This window comes from Cyanistes caeruleus, chromosome 15 (genome assembly GCF_971803275.1).
Source record: "Cyanistes caeruleus chromosome 15, bCyaCae1.hap1.1, whole genome shotgun sequence".
NCBI classification, from domain to species: domain Eukaryota; kingdom Metazoa; phylum Chordata; class Aves; order Passeriformes; family Paridae; genus Cyanistes; species Cyanistes caeruleus.
This window is the reverse complement of record NC_141715.1, coordinates 9,597,972-9,612,464: the sequence shown is the minus strand read 5'-3', so window position 1 is coordinate 9,612,464 and position 14,493 is coordinate 9,597,972. Positions and strand designations below refer to the sequence as shown.

At 50.7% G+C, this 14,493-nt stretch overlaps 1 protein-coding gene across 6 annotated transcripts in view; it reads left to right on the top strand.

Annotated features, from left to right (window-relative positions):
• Positions 1–1,678: 1,678 nt before the first annotated feature.
• The window catches only part of JADE2 (jade family PHD finger 2), a 70,918-nt gene continuing 58,103 nt past the window's right edge, over positions 1,679–14,493 (top strand). For 2 of the 6 annotated variants that reach the window (XM_086851535.1, XM_086851533.1), the window contains exons 1-3: positions 3,461–4,065; positions 9,231–9,288; positions 11,740–11,825. In XM_086851535.1, coding sequence (XP_086707661.1) covers positions 9,231–9,288; positions 11,740–11,825 — 144 coding nt within the window. In that variant the 5' untranslated portion in view covers positions 3,461–4,065. Of the gene's footprint in view, positions 2,091–2,422; positions 2,927–3,460; positions 4,066–9,230; positions 9,289–11,739; positions 11,826–14,493 lie in introns of those variants that run through there. The other 4 variants (XM_086851532.1, XM_086851536.1, XM_086851531.1 and 1 more) reach the window with 4 other exon arrangements.

Genomic DNA, 14,493 nt, shown 5'->3' with positions numbered 1-14,493 from the left:
GTGACCTTCTTTAGAGGAGTACTCCAGAAATCCTGGAGAAATGGCCCACAGGGTGGTAAGGCTGTAGCATGCTGTACAGGACCAGAGCAGGGACCTGCAGGTTCCTCAAAAGACAGAATTATTAATTTCCTCATGGCTTTTTCTATAGCACTTTCCACTACACTGCCTCAGTGCTTCAGCACCTTCATTAATCCTCCCCAAACACTCATTCTGAAGATGGGTCAGTGACACATGGATGGATTAAGGTCAGTTTTGACTAATTCAGGGTACTTCATCTGAAAAGCGTAACGTCTGCGTTTTCAGAACATTTAACACGATCCAGCACTTCATACATGCAAGCGCAGCACCCACTGCTTCCAGCTGCACAAAGATGGATGCCAGCAATTCAGGCTAGAGGTTTCCAGCCATGCACCTGCAGTGTGGGCAATACAGCCAGCAGCAGCTAAAAGTTTGGGTTAATGACTTGCAGTGTTACACAGCCTGTGGCAAGGGCACGGAAACAATCTGCTTCTTTGTGAGAGTTTTATCCTTTTGTCACAGTCTGTCTGTGTCTTGCAGCCCTTGCATTGCTCCCTGGGCAGCCTGGTTATGTAGATAAGATGAGGATCTGGCCAAAATTTGTTTTCTTTTTGATGTACAGAGCAGATCCGTGGTGTGCAGGTGTCAGAGAGAAATCAGATTGTGATGGTGTAACTAAGAACTGCATTAGAGTATGTGTGCACAAGAAAATCTCCATAAATTGGTATGGAATGCCTCACTTTGGACACTTCTGATGTCCAGACCAGGAAACACAGTCACCTTCACAATATTCTTTAAGGCAGACTGTGCTATAGATAAGGTGGGATCTGTAGGTGAAGTCCTGTCATGGACTCAGAGGCTGTGCTGATGAATCCCATTGCTCTTGTAATCCCAGGAAATGCTTTTTAGCCAGTAGTCGATGTTTCTTGTTCCCTGGGGGGCTGCTGAGAGGGCTCTGAGCACCTGAAGCAGCAGGTGTCCCAAGAGCAGCATTTTGAGAGATTTCAGCTGCCAGAACTGGGCATGTTTATTGCTGTGTAGTGAACTGCTCTTCAAAACCCAGTAACATGACTAATTTGGGTGGATTTATCTAAAAGACCATAAAAGGCTGCTCCATGCCAAATTTCAAGACCCTATTTCCAATGTTAGTCCTAAGAACCACAGCAATCCCAAGAATGACCAAAGTGATGCTCTTCTACTCTGCTTTCATCCTTGGAAGTGCCAAAGGACTTGAACGTTCAGAAAACATCCAGCACAGGCTGCCAAGGCAGAAAGTTACAGCCTAATTCATTCAAGTTGGGTAATTTATAAGGAGCCAGAACAGGGATGTAAGTTGGGGAGCATCTGGCTATTGTAGCTCTGGTTCCTAATGGCTTATAATCGGTAATTCACATTTTTAGGGCTGGCCAGCTTAACGAATCGTAAGAGATGATGGCAGATTGTCACTGAAAGAGTCTTTAACTTGAATTTTAATCTTCTGCAGCACCGGTTTAAAACAGTGCAAGCCAACTTCTGTAGGGCCCCTGGGAGCTGGGGAAGATGTATGCTGTACATCCAATTATTATTACTATTATTTTAATTTAAGAAGCCGTTTCTATCCCGACAGCACTGCTGTCGTTGTTTTTAATCCTGCGGAAAACAGCTGGCAACAGGCAGCCCTGAACCCTGCAGAGCCCACAGCCCTCGTTTGGGCAGCGCACAGCAGGGTCACCCCGCAGCCGCGCCGCTCCGCACCTCTCCGCGGAACTCCGCCAAGTTTTTGGGGGGAACACACACACACACACACACACACACACACACACACACACGCACACATGCACGGGTCCGGGGGGCTCTTCGCTTGCGGTCGCATCCCCAGCCCCGCTGTTCCTCGCCCCGCCGGAGCTGCCGCGGTGCCGGCGCGGAGGCTCCGCGTCCCCCCCGTCCCCCTGCGGTTCCCACGCCCCGCGGCCGCGGAACTTTGCTCCGCGGGTACGGGAGGGAGGGAGGGAGCAGCTCCGCACCGCGGCCCCCGCCCGCCCCGCGATGGGCAAGAGCCGTCTTTTTGACGCAGGAGAAATGGCAAATTTTAAGTACGTCATTAATATGGCGCCAAAAGCCTTCTTTTTTTTTTTTTTTTTTTTTTTTTTTAAAGTATAAGCTTTTCTTTTTTTTTTTTTTTTTTTCTCCTTTTTTTTTTTTTTTTTTTTTTAAGGTTGGCGAAGCCGCCCCGTGTACGCGTGTGCACGGCGCGGAGAGGGGGAGCGGGCAGGGGGGCGGAGAGCGTGAGTGTGTGCGAGCGTGAGTGTGAGTGCGTGTGCAGGGCCGGGCTGCGGGGCTGCGGGGCGCTGGGGCTCCGGGCAGCGCCATGGGGCCCCGGCGGCCGGCGGGGGGGTGAGGCGGGGCGGGCGGCGGCGGCGGCGGCGCGGCCCGCCATGGGACCCGCGCTGCCCGCACCTGGCCCTGCCGCGGCGCCCGGGGAGGGGAGAAGGCAAAGAAATTGAAGATTTGGGGCGGCCGAGGCGGGGGGGGGGTGGGGGGGTGGGGGGGGTGGAAGCACCGCCACCATTATCCGTCCCCGCTCCGAAAGTCGCTTCCCCGCCTCCCTGCCGGAGCCGGAGCCCGGGCGGCGGCGGGGCGCGGAGCGCCGGAGGAAGTGCGGGGTAAAAAAGAAAGAGAAACAAGCGGGCAGGGCTTGCCCGGCCGCGGCGGAGCGGCCATCTCGGCTGGGAGCGGGGCCGCATCCATGGAGTTACCGGGCGGGCGCTCCTAAGGAGGGCCCGAGCGGCGCGGCCCCGGCAATGACACCAGATTGAGCCGCCGAGGGGGCTCTCCCGGCCGGGTACTGCGGGAGCATCCCCCGCCCCCGCCTCCTCCCGCCTGTCACCCCTGAGACCGGCGCAACTCCGGGCGGACACTCCTGGCCAAGGTAAAGGCTCGGCGGGGTGGCGGCGGGAGCAGGCTGGGTTTGCAGCGGATGGTTATTTTGCAGCTCCCCCTGGTTTTGCTGTATTTATGTCTTTTTCTTTTCTTTTTTTTTTTTTTAATTTCTTTTTTTTTTTTTTTCACCCCCCTCCCTCCGCCGACCGCCGGGCGGGGGATGTGCAGCATTCCCGGGGCGGATGGCGCACGGTGGTCACTCTCCTTTGGAAGTGCGGGAGGGAGGCGGCGGGGACGTAAACAAGAACTTTTCAAGGCTCGGTTCGCCGCTTCGCCCCTTTATTCCCCGAATTAATGACTGCGGCAGCGGCCCCGCGCCCTGCCCTGCCCGCTGGGAGAGGAGGGGACGGCGGGTGTCCCCCGGGGCCGGGGCGGGCGGCGGGGCCGTGCGGGGCCGTGCGGGGCCGGGCGGCAGCGGCGGGGCCGCGGGCGCGGAGCGCTGCGCGGGGCCGGGATGGCGGTGCCCGGGGGCGTGGCGGCTGCCGGCTCCCGCCTGCCCTCCCCTTCCTCCCCCCTTCCCTCTCCACCGCGGGGCTTTCCCCGCCGTCTTCCCCCCCTCCCTCCCCACCCCGCCCGACGCTGGGTCCCGGTGCTGCCGGGCCCGGAGGCACCGCCGCTCCCCCCACCCCCGCCACGGCGTGAACCGCGCTCGGAAACATCCCGCGTTCCCCCCGGGCAGCCCCCCCTTCTTTCCCCGGCCGCCTCCCCCCTGCTCAGGCTCCCTCCTGCATCGTTCGGGGAAGCCGGCGGCCCTTCCCCACCTGCCGAGGCGCTTCCCGGCCGGGATGCAGGGCTGGGAGCAGCCCCGGCTGCCCCGCGCCCGGGGTGGGAGCAGCGAGCTGCAACTTGGGAAGCGCTGCAAAGGCGGGAGGCTGCTGAATTAATTGTCAACCTCGATCGCAATTGGGGGGGGGGAAAATGATCTTTCTCCATACCTATACATTTCGAGCGCTTTTTGAGTGGGAAGAGAAGGATGCTATGGCATTCACAGGGAAAATTCTCAGTGCCTTCTGAGCCCCCACAGTGAAAATTGGTTGAGCAGGGACCCTCCGACCGCTTGGACATTTCTAAGAGGAGATTTTGCTTGGAGGGAAAAAAATTTATCTGATCTCAGCCTTCTCCCCAGGGGTAAGGAGCCCGGCTTTCAGGAATGGTTTTTGACCTTTAAGCATTTATTGGCTACTGGGGTTAAAATAAGCTTGAGATAGGAGTAAAAATAGCTTGCAGAAAGGTTAAATCGAAGGTTAAATTTGTTTTTCTTAGGAAAATTGAGGCTGATGTTCAGAAATGTAGGCTTGGAGCAAAGGATGGAGGGTACGCGTTAGGGGGTCTGTAGGCAAGGAGATGCAATTCTTTTAAAATACTGGTGGCTGCTGAAGTGTTTGACACCCAAGTTCTGAAAGTTGGTGGGTGGGTGGTCCTTCAGATCAGGTCTGGTCTTTACCTTTCTGTGGGTTTTCATCTTTCACGAAGATTGCAGTGCCTGTAGCTCCTGTTGATTTCCTCTGAGTTTTTGATACTCAAGAGAGCTGACCTGCAGGATGGGGCTGTGGGCATGGAGCTGTGCCCGGTGTCCCTTCTCATGTCCTGTGTCCCTGCCTGCACCTTCCCCCACGAAGGCAGGGGTGGCCTCAGTGCCCTCAGTAACCTTTCTGATTACCTGTGCTCTGTCTGGGCTTGCCAAAGATAAAATAGAAAATTAGAAGGTAACGAGTCAGAAGAGGCATGTGAAGTTATGAATGTGAGTAGTAAAGCAAAAAAATCCCCTTGTAGATGTGGAGAAAGGCAAAGCACAGGAAGTAAACGAGGGCTTGTTTTGTTTTAAATTGAAATGAGATTAAATTTTGCCCTGGGGAGCCAAGACAGCAGAGTTTGTATGGAGGAGAGGAGGGATGGCTTGCTCCTCACCTGGGCACCTGAGCTTTTGCTGGAAAGCTGGGGCTGGCAGCTGCCTGTAGAGGAGGTGAGGGACAGGCGAGCCCCGGCAGGCAGGGACAGGCTCCTGCTGCCCAGGTGGTTTGTTCTAGGTACCAGAATCCTGCCCTTTAGCATTTACGCTTTGCAGGGCTAGCGAGGATGTTGGGAAGAGCTTCCTCCCAGATGTAGGGGCTGAGTGCCGTGATTTGCTGCGGGTCTTGTCGGCCCTGCTGCTGTGCGTCCTTTGGTCCTAAAGTTTGTTCTTCTCTTACTATGAAATTGGGGCTGTGCCAATTTGGGGTGTGCTGCTGCTCTCTCAGAGCCTCCCGTAGCAGCACTTGGCTCCAGAATTTCTTCATGGGAAAAGGCAATGGGACAAGGACAACACTCCCACGGTGTACACACTGGGATGTTCCAGCCCTCCACCCTTTTTATTACGCTTTCTAACAACTGGCTGGTGTTGTGGGCGGAGGGAAAAGCAGGTTTAAGGCGGAGGGGATGGCGGAGGGGATGCGCCGGGAGCACAGCCCCAGGGCTCGGTGGCAGCCAGCGGGCACAGGCGCTGGCCCGGGGCCGGGCCGGCTCCCCGGAGCGGGGCCGGTGACCGGAGCCGTGTGCGTGCCGCTGGGGGCACTATGTTCTGTTTGTGTTCCTATTTCTGGGCTGGAAGAACAAACAGGGAAGTGGTTTTTCTGCAGTCTCATTGCAGCTCACACAGAGCACATCGTTCAGCCGGTGTCGCTCCCAGCGGCAGAGGTGGCAGCGCGGGGACCGAGCATCCTCAGCCCGCGGGGAGGCTGGGGAGAGGTGACGACCAAATTTGGTTTTTCCCCCTGCAACTTACGCAGGTTTCTGTGCCTGTTCCCTGTGGAATTGGGGAGCACAGGCATGTATGAATTTCTCTATTTGCTTGCCACAGTTCAGAATGGTTTTTCTTGGAAACAGTGGAAGCAGCCCCTGCACAGGGTGCTGGGATGCTACTGAAATTCTCCAAATCTCACATGGACTTGATGTGCAGAAGAGTTTGCAGGGAGCTGGGCAACATCAGGGGGTTTTCCAGAGCACAGGGCTGGTGGAGGGGTCTGCAGAGAAAGATTTCTGCACTAGCTGAAGGCTGGATGAAGCGTTTCGGTGTAGTGTGGATGGCAGTGGGTGCCTGTCTCTGGCAGCGTGCCCAGCTGAGCTCAGGATCTGGGCAGAGGCATCTCTGTGCTCCAGGAGTAGTTGCCTTCACCTCCAAGGTTGCATGGGCTGGGTAAAATTGCATTCCCAAGAGCTCCTCTCCAGCCTTCCCCTGCTGTGAAGCAGGCCAGCCTCAGGCCATCATCTCCATTTTAACACCTATGGTGGTGCTAATTTGTCCAAGGACATAGTGATTTACATTTGTTTAGGCTGATGAAGGGCCATCATCTTCCTTGGTTTAGCATTTATCTGCCTTTCTCTGCTTGAACAATGGCAATGCTAAACATGTGTTAGTTTGCAAGCAGTTCAGTTTTTGGTTTCCAGGCTTAGCCAGGGCTATGCCTGTGGATTTGAGCTGCAGACACTTCAGGGGGATGTTCATTTGTTTATAAAAGAAACCCACATCTGTTTCTGTTTGAATTTTTTAAGCAAGCCTACATAGAAACCTTTCACTTGGTTTCTGGCTCTGTAAAAACTAGATTTTGGGCCAAGTTTGACCTAACAGTGACCTTTTCAAAGTATTACAAATTTTTTTGGTATTTGTTTATGACTTTATTAATGATGCCATGTGGGGAATGGGTCAGTTAAAGGTGAAATTAACTTTCAATGTAAACAAGAGATTAATTTTGGAGCAGAGGACATATTTTGTGGGGACTTAAGTAGTTTACCAGCTGAATTGCTCCTGGAGCTCCAGCCCCGGGAAGGATGTGGGCAACCCCCCCGGTTGCCAAAAGGGCACCATCAGCCACCATCAGACTTTATAGCTCTGGGATACAGATGGGGAAATGGCCCAATTACCCTTCTACAGTAAATTCCTCTGTTAAGTGCCATGGGGTTTACTACTGTTTGGCTGCTCAAGATGAGTCCCTCAGAAAACAGCATCTTAGCAGGGCCTGGAATGTAACCATTTTCTGGGATGGCCTGGTTTTAGCCAAAGCTTTTGCTCCCTTCAGGCACACAGTACCTTGTGTGCCATTCCCTGCCCAGCCTTTCAGTGCTGCTGTTAAGAGATGTCCATACTTCACTCAAGCCAAAATTTCATTCAGAAATTTAATGCAGTTTGGTTTGGAGGATGCCATCTTGCACTCTGCCAGACAGTGGCAAAATGATTTACTGAAGTACAGACACTATTTTTACCTGCAGTGTGAACCACTTCTGTATGTGAATATCAATTCATCTTGTTATGTAGTGGGTGTGTTAATTCTGCAGGCAGCTGTAGGACGGAAGCAGGATGCAGGGACCAAGTTGAGTTAGAGGGATGATGAGTGCATTGCCTCATATATATCAGCTGAAACCAGTGCCAGCCTCCTTCTACCTGTGCTGGGCATTGATTTGTAAAGCTTTTCCCCTGCCTTGGAAGGAGAGTGATGTCAGTGATGCTCTCTTGCTGTAAAAGCAAAGATGGGAAACCTGGGAAATGTTCCTGGCTATCAGAAGCATTCCTTTGCTTCAGCTCAGGTGTCTATTTTCCTTCTCTTGGCTTTGGCTTATTTAATCTCTGTGATTTGGAATTCCAGAATCAATAAAAGCATTGCTTGGTGCTCCAAATGTCTGTTTGCCTCTTCAGACCAGTAGGAACCAGTTTAAAAGGTTGAGGTAGGATTTTCACTAAAAGTAAGTAAGCTGCAGTTAGAGCTATCTTAAATTTCATTTCCCCCAAGCAAAATCTAATGACTACTTGGAACAAGGCTGGTTTAATAATATCTGTTTCCCCTTGAATCATCAGGGGAAAAGTATTGATACTGCCATACTGTTTGGAAGTGTTTTAAGTCACATTTTGACAGGGCAATGCCGTACCACAAAACTGGTAGTTAACATGTTCAGGTTATTTTGTAGTATTTTCCCTTATAATGCTGTGATAGCACATATATTGTAAAATACAGCTATTACAAGGTTTTTATATGCTTATGTGGACCATTTTTTTGTTTGTGGGGAAATGTCATGCTCTAGCTTGCTATCCCAGTCTGTGTGCTGCTTGGATCTGCTGCAACCAAACCACACAAACCCAGTGTTTCATTATCATTCTCACATTTGCGGAAGCAATAGTGGGTATGACATATGAACACATTCAGATTCTTTGAAAATATCTCAGAAAGTACTAGGAAGATTTCCATGAGGTTAAGATTGTTTTCTGTGGATGTATTTTGGCTTGCAGCCTGTTGGATAGTTGTCTGGGCCACAGGTACCCCTTTCCATCCATAGCTGACCAAGCCCTGTATTAGCCATGTTGATCATCTACTAGCCACATTGGTAAAATTTGGATCTTCAAAAGTTAAAGTAGCTTTCTTTTTTTTTATATATATATTTTTTTTTTTCCCTGAAGCGTCTACTTTGAGTTCTGAGTGCTTGGTTCAGGAGAACCTGCACTCCTGTGGCGTGCTCAAAGTCTCAAAGCAAATCAGCTGAGCTTGAAACAGGTCTCCTCCTCAGTGCACTGGTGCCCACTGCTGTGATTTCAGCTCTGAAAGGATGGAGAAGTCATGGCAGCTGTGCAGAAGCCATTTGCTCACCCTCAGGAGCTCTGGTGCCAGCCTGGGGGAGCTCCTGGCAGGGCAGTGTGCAGTGATGGGAAGTGCTTCAGGCTGGCCTGTGTGACAGATACTCCCAAAGTCTTCAAAGAAGTAGATACCAGCTGAATATGAAGATGGGTCAGAGGGTAAAACCCCAGGCTTGAGGTACAGGGGGTTTTGTTCAGCTCCGGGATGCTCGTACTTCCCCCTGCAGACATACCGAGAGTGTGCAGTTTCCATTCTTCTGTCTTTACACTTCTCAGCTTTGCAGCTCGGACAGGTGGTTCACAGGAGATCTTTTCTGCCATCCAACAGCACCACGGTCCCTGGTAGGGCATCCTCTGGTCCCTGTTGGAGCTTCCTCCCTCAGCAGCGCTCTTGCAGAGGAAGAGACATTTGGATGCAAATCCTGGGTAGACAAATTTCCATGCAAAGCTGAGTGATCCAGATGCAAACACTGTAACTACTGGGAGTGGGAAAAGCTGGTAGAAAGACAATTAAAGTTATTTTAAAAATCCATGAGAATTGTTTCCTTCCATTTTTTTTAGCCTCTGGGTAGCCTCTGTCCTGAGGGTGAGGACTGACTGGTGCTGGGGTGAGAGGGTGGGCAGATATTAAGATAGCAGTGCTTTGGTGCTGAGTTTTCTGGACATGAAGTGTAACATTCAATTTCTTTTGTTACAGATGGAAGAAAAACGACGCAAGTACTCAATCAGCAGTGATAACTCAGACACCACTGACAGTAAGACCTTTAATTTAAAGCTTTGAACAAGATTCACCTCCAGCAGTCAAAATGCTTGAATAATTACTTTACAAAGAGTGGAGGAAACTGCATTTACTGGGAAGTCTCTGCACAATGGATAGTGTACAGGGCTGGGTTTGTCAGAAGTGCAGCAACAAGCTGATATCAATTTATTTGAACACTTGGCTGTGGCTCCTCTTAACTGATGAGAGTGTCTCCCTCATGTGAGGAGTCTGGGCAGGGAGAGCTGCTGCTTGCAGATCTGCTAGTGAAGCAGCAAACACCCTTTGTAGATGAGTTGTCCTTTCCTGTGAGCTGCAGTCTGAGACTAGTTTGCTCTTGGTTTGGGTTGTACCAGGGGAAAGGGGACTTTTTACTGGAGTCAGAGTAAAACTGGAGCCACGTTGTTCCCTTCCTGCAAACTGAAGAGTGATGTGGGAAAAGGGATAAGGCTCAAGCCTGCAAAACTTGCAAGCCCACGCTTGCTTTTCAACATCTACCTCACTTCATCCTCATTCAGGAAGGCACAGAAGCCTGTGTTCAACAACAAACATGTGCAAATGTGCTGAATTTTGGCTATAAATAGAGCACTCTCCCACTTATCCCAGGGTTTCACCTGCTGCAGACATACTGCAGTGCCTTGGTGTTCAGTACCCTCAGGGCACCAGCCTAATCCCTTGTCTGGACTCCCGGAGTTTCTTACTAGTTGCTCTTGGTTTCTTACAAATGTCACAGTAATTTCATCTGGGCCGTGCTGGGAATTTGCTCTCCACACTTTACAGGATCTGGTTGCTGGATATCCGAGAGCGAAAGGGACTTTACTAAAGACACTGAACTTCTGGGCTTTTTCCTAACAGGATGATGGAGAGATTACAGGGGGTTATGGAAAGGCTGATCTTGCTGGGTTTGGCTACTGTTCCCACAGCTTCAGCCAGAAAAATTGTCAGTGTGAGTGGGGTTTGCACCCCAGCTCCCAACAGGAACCTGCTGTTTGGCTGCCAGCAGGGACCCCCATCCTGCTGGAGCCCTGGGGACCAGGGGCTGAGCTGTGCCTACAGAAAGGGTTTCAGGCTCTGTCAACACCATTCGCTTCTCGTAAACTGAAACATCTCTGTCTCAGAAAGGGGTTTGTTTTGGAAGCCATGCTCCAAACTTCCCATCTCCTAATCCCCTGGTGCTCAAAGGCTTATGGAGCCGAGCTGTGCTCACTGGCCTCACTGCCTTTTGGGGCTAAGGCATCTTTAATCATGGTATTAAACAACATGGCCTTATCTCTATGGGGCTTGGATATTTATGCTGCAGGTGATATCTAAGCTGTTGACAAATGCTCTCCTGCAGGATAGTTGTAAACAGAGGGGTGACCTTCTTTTTCATGCCTCTGCCAGGAAAGGGTCATTGTGGTGTGTTATCCAAGCCTGTATAGCTGTAGCATCACACTGTAGCTTGAGAAGAGGGGGAAAGGTGGAAATTAGTGGCTGATCTCTCAGTGAAAGCTGTGGAGCTGTTGCTGCTGCACTCTTGGAGCAGCTTGCTGAATAAAGCAGAGTGTCCATGGGGCTCCAGCATAGGGATGTCTGCTCTGGGCTTTGTCTACACAGTCCTCTTACATTCTGAAATGTTATAAAGAATTTAATTTATATAGAACCCTCTTTAATAACATCTGGCCTGACACATCAAAAAACAAGCTGTCTTTTGGGAAACAGGTGATGCCCCCACATTTGGTTTTCATTTTGTGAAGTACTAGAAAGTACACTGCAAATAAAGAATACAGGCTGAGCTGGTGCCTCTTCCCCTGCCAGGAAAAATAGGCATGTGAAATTTATGTGGGCCTGAGCTGGTGGAAGAGCAGATGTTTCCAACTGCAGTGGTACCACAGGCTGATCCCTGAGTCAGCTCAGCTCCTGGCCAGAGCCCTTCCCGAGGTAGGGAAGGTACATATATATGACTCCATCATGTTTGGACATCACTTACGTGCACAGTGATGTTTCCTCCTATTTAGCCCTCCAAGGATAAAATCAGTGTTAAAGAGGCCTGCTGTTAGCTATTTTGTTGCAATGTCACAGAAACATTTTTATATACTGGAGTATGGAGGGGCCCTCCTATACAGAAGACTGAACTGTCATCATTATTACACAGAAATTCCAATAATCAGTTTGTTATTTATTGTTAACAAATGCAGTCTTGCATTTAAGTGATAATGACACAAATGGGTTGGAAATAAAAATCAGTGATGTGGTGGTTCCTGCACATTTCAGGCTTTAGCCACCCTTCCTTTTTGGTGGTGGCAGCAGTGGTGAGGATACTGTTAAAAAAGAAGCCATGTCAAGGTATTATTCCATCTTAGTGCTGACCCAAAGTGTTGGTTGATGCTGGAGCAGTGGGGCTGGTGACAAAGGTAAGGAAAAGCTTTGACTCTTTCCCAGGTAACCTGTCTCGGTTGCCTTGTTGCAGGTCACACCACATCCACCTCCAGATGCTCCAAAATTCCGAATACCAAATCCCCCTGGTCACGGCAGAAGGAGAAGAAGCCCTCTGAGGTACGTGTACTTTTAGGCTTTTCCCTGAAGAGTTTTCCCATGGGACTGTCCTGGCCCAGGCGTGGCAGCCAGCGTGCCCATGGCTGTCTGTGGGCAGCAGGTGCCAGGACAAGGTATTGCTGAGAGCCCAGAGCCTGTGCTGCAGAGCCACAACTCCCAACAGCACTGTCAACCCCAGCTCTCCTGGGGAGGGAGCTGATGGGGATGCACCATGAACATCTCTGGTGAAGGCTGGGGGTCCTTGTGCCTTGTGCCCATTCCATCCCTATTGAAGTGGATTTTATTTGGAAGCTAAGTTTGGTGGGACTGGGAGGTCCTGCAGTACTGGGGTGTCTGTGTGCCAAGATCTCCTGGTTTGGGTGCCCTCCTGGGTGCCCTTTTATTAATGGCACAGGTCACAGCACTGATGGCAGGGGAGGGTGATGTGGAGACTCCTCCCATGAACAAGTGGGAGGCATGGAGAGCTGAAATGAGAGACAGCACAGCTGAGTTGCAGATTGTGTTGTGTTGTTTTCCCCCTGTCACGGGGCTCAAGGACATTAAGCTGAGGCCATCGGTGTCTGACCTTCCTGCAGGGTTTCCCCTTGCTGGTGTGGGCAGTGCTGCCCATTCTGGGGACACTGCCCAGGTTCACCTGCTGGCTCTGTAGTGCAGGGTCTGGGCCTTGGGTGGGAGGAGCTGTTTGTCCCCAGGACTGTGCTGGAAGAGGTGGTGCTATGTCCTGTTTTCCTTACGTGCCTCAGATACATTTCCACTAGCCATGGAAACTATACCAGGCATGAGCTGCTGTTGTAGCAACTGCAGTGTTTGGCAGTGGTCATCTTCATTTCAGCAGCGGTGTGAGCAAAGCCAGAGGGATATTGTTCTCACATTCCCTTCCCTCTTGACTGAGGTCTGGAGTCAAGCAGTGCTAAGTTTAGAAGCAGATGATGAAGCTGGCATGGCTCATGTGAACTCACCAAGTCCTCCCCATTTCACCTCTCCTCATGCTGTGGCCTGGTGAGCACAAAGCTCTGTAACATCCTTCTTTTGCATCAAGCTGAGTCGAGATTTTGAGGTTTTCCTGTGGTCACTGCCTGAATTACAGCTGCACTTGGTTCTTACTGCTCTGACAGGTTTACATTGATGTATCTGCTGGCAAAGGGCACAGACTGAAAAAGTCGAAGTTATTTGTGTCTTGGATAAAGAGAGGGACTGGAAAGCTCTTACTACCAGCTGAGTTAGTTGGAAATACTCCAGAGAACAAGAACCAGGGGTGCAGGTGTCACTGACTGCTAACAAGGCTATTGGAAAATTGAGTATTAGCACTGGTAATGTTGGGTTTTGGCTGTAGATTTGTCTCTCAGTGTGGGTGAGGGAGATTTCTGTGAGCTGAATCCTCCTTTGGAAAGTGAAGCATTTTGGGCATCTCCTCCTATGGCACCGTTACCCCTCTCAGAAATAACTGCCCATCCCTGAGCTTGATGTGTCCATAAAGGCTTTGGGTGAGCCCTTCAGGTGCTGTCAGGAGTCCCTGCCACAGAGATGCCTCATGTTAGATGTGAGAGGATGTCACTCATGTCACAACAATGTCATATAGGTACCACCCTGCTGCTGCCCACTAAAATCCCACTCCAAGAGTGGGGCATCTTTCTGCCTCACTGGTACAGACACACTTTTGTCTTTAATATGTTAGTTTATTCAGCCATCTAAGATTTTGCCTGACTATTACTGAATGTAAGTCCAGGATTCCAAGTGAAAATGCTTCTGGACTTGATGGTAAGACCTGGATCCAAGTTGCTGCTCTACAACAGCTGGAATGAAAACTAGATCTTAGCCCATGGATCTTAGAGGGCTTATCCCTCTGCTTACTGCTCCATTACCACCAAGTAGGGTTCTCAGTGAAATGTAGCTGTGGAACAAATAAAGTGGAACAAAAGCTGAACAGTGCCCAGCTTAGCAACAGTTGGGACAGAAAGTGAACTTCTGTGACTTATCTGAACTGAAACTCCAGGGGAATTTGGGGAGGTGATGTCTGGTTACTCCAGCTGGAGTTTGGCCAGGATGAGCAAGCTGACAAACTGTTTTTTACCAAAGCATGGTGGGCACACAAGCAGATGGAGCAGACCAGATCTCAGCTGTGCTCCCCTCACCATGCATTGCCCCTGCACTTGCTGGTGTCTACATCTGCTGGAAGCCAGTGCCAGCTGGAACTCAGGGGTCAGGAGATTGTTGGAGGCTGGATGTAGTATCACCCCAAGACCTGCAGCGGTACAGGGAGATGGTTTGGAGGTCACACCAGTATGAATTTCCTCTCCAACAGCATCTTCCTAACTTTTCCATGTGTGACCGAACTTCTGCTGTTCCTGTGAGCATCCATGAACCCGTCTGGTCCGTGTGTGGGATCTGCTGCTTGTCATCTGTGAAGCACTGTGGGGTTTGGCAAATCCTCCCAGGAACACTGGGGGATTTCAGGCATGGACTGGGACAGGCATCATGTCCTGTTGGAGCAAGTACTGAGAAATGTAAAACACAAACTACACCACTATCAAACTACTTCACATGAAATAGTGTATCACCTTTTCCCTTGTCCATCCTGCTGAGGATGGGATTCACAGGAGAATAATCTGGAGAGCAGGATAAATGTATTAGCAGATATTGAACCCCCTGCTAGTTTGGGTGTGGACAC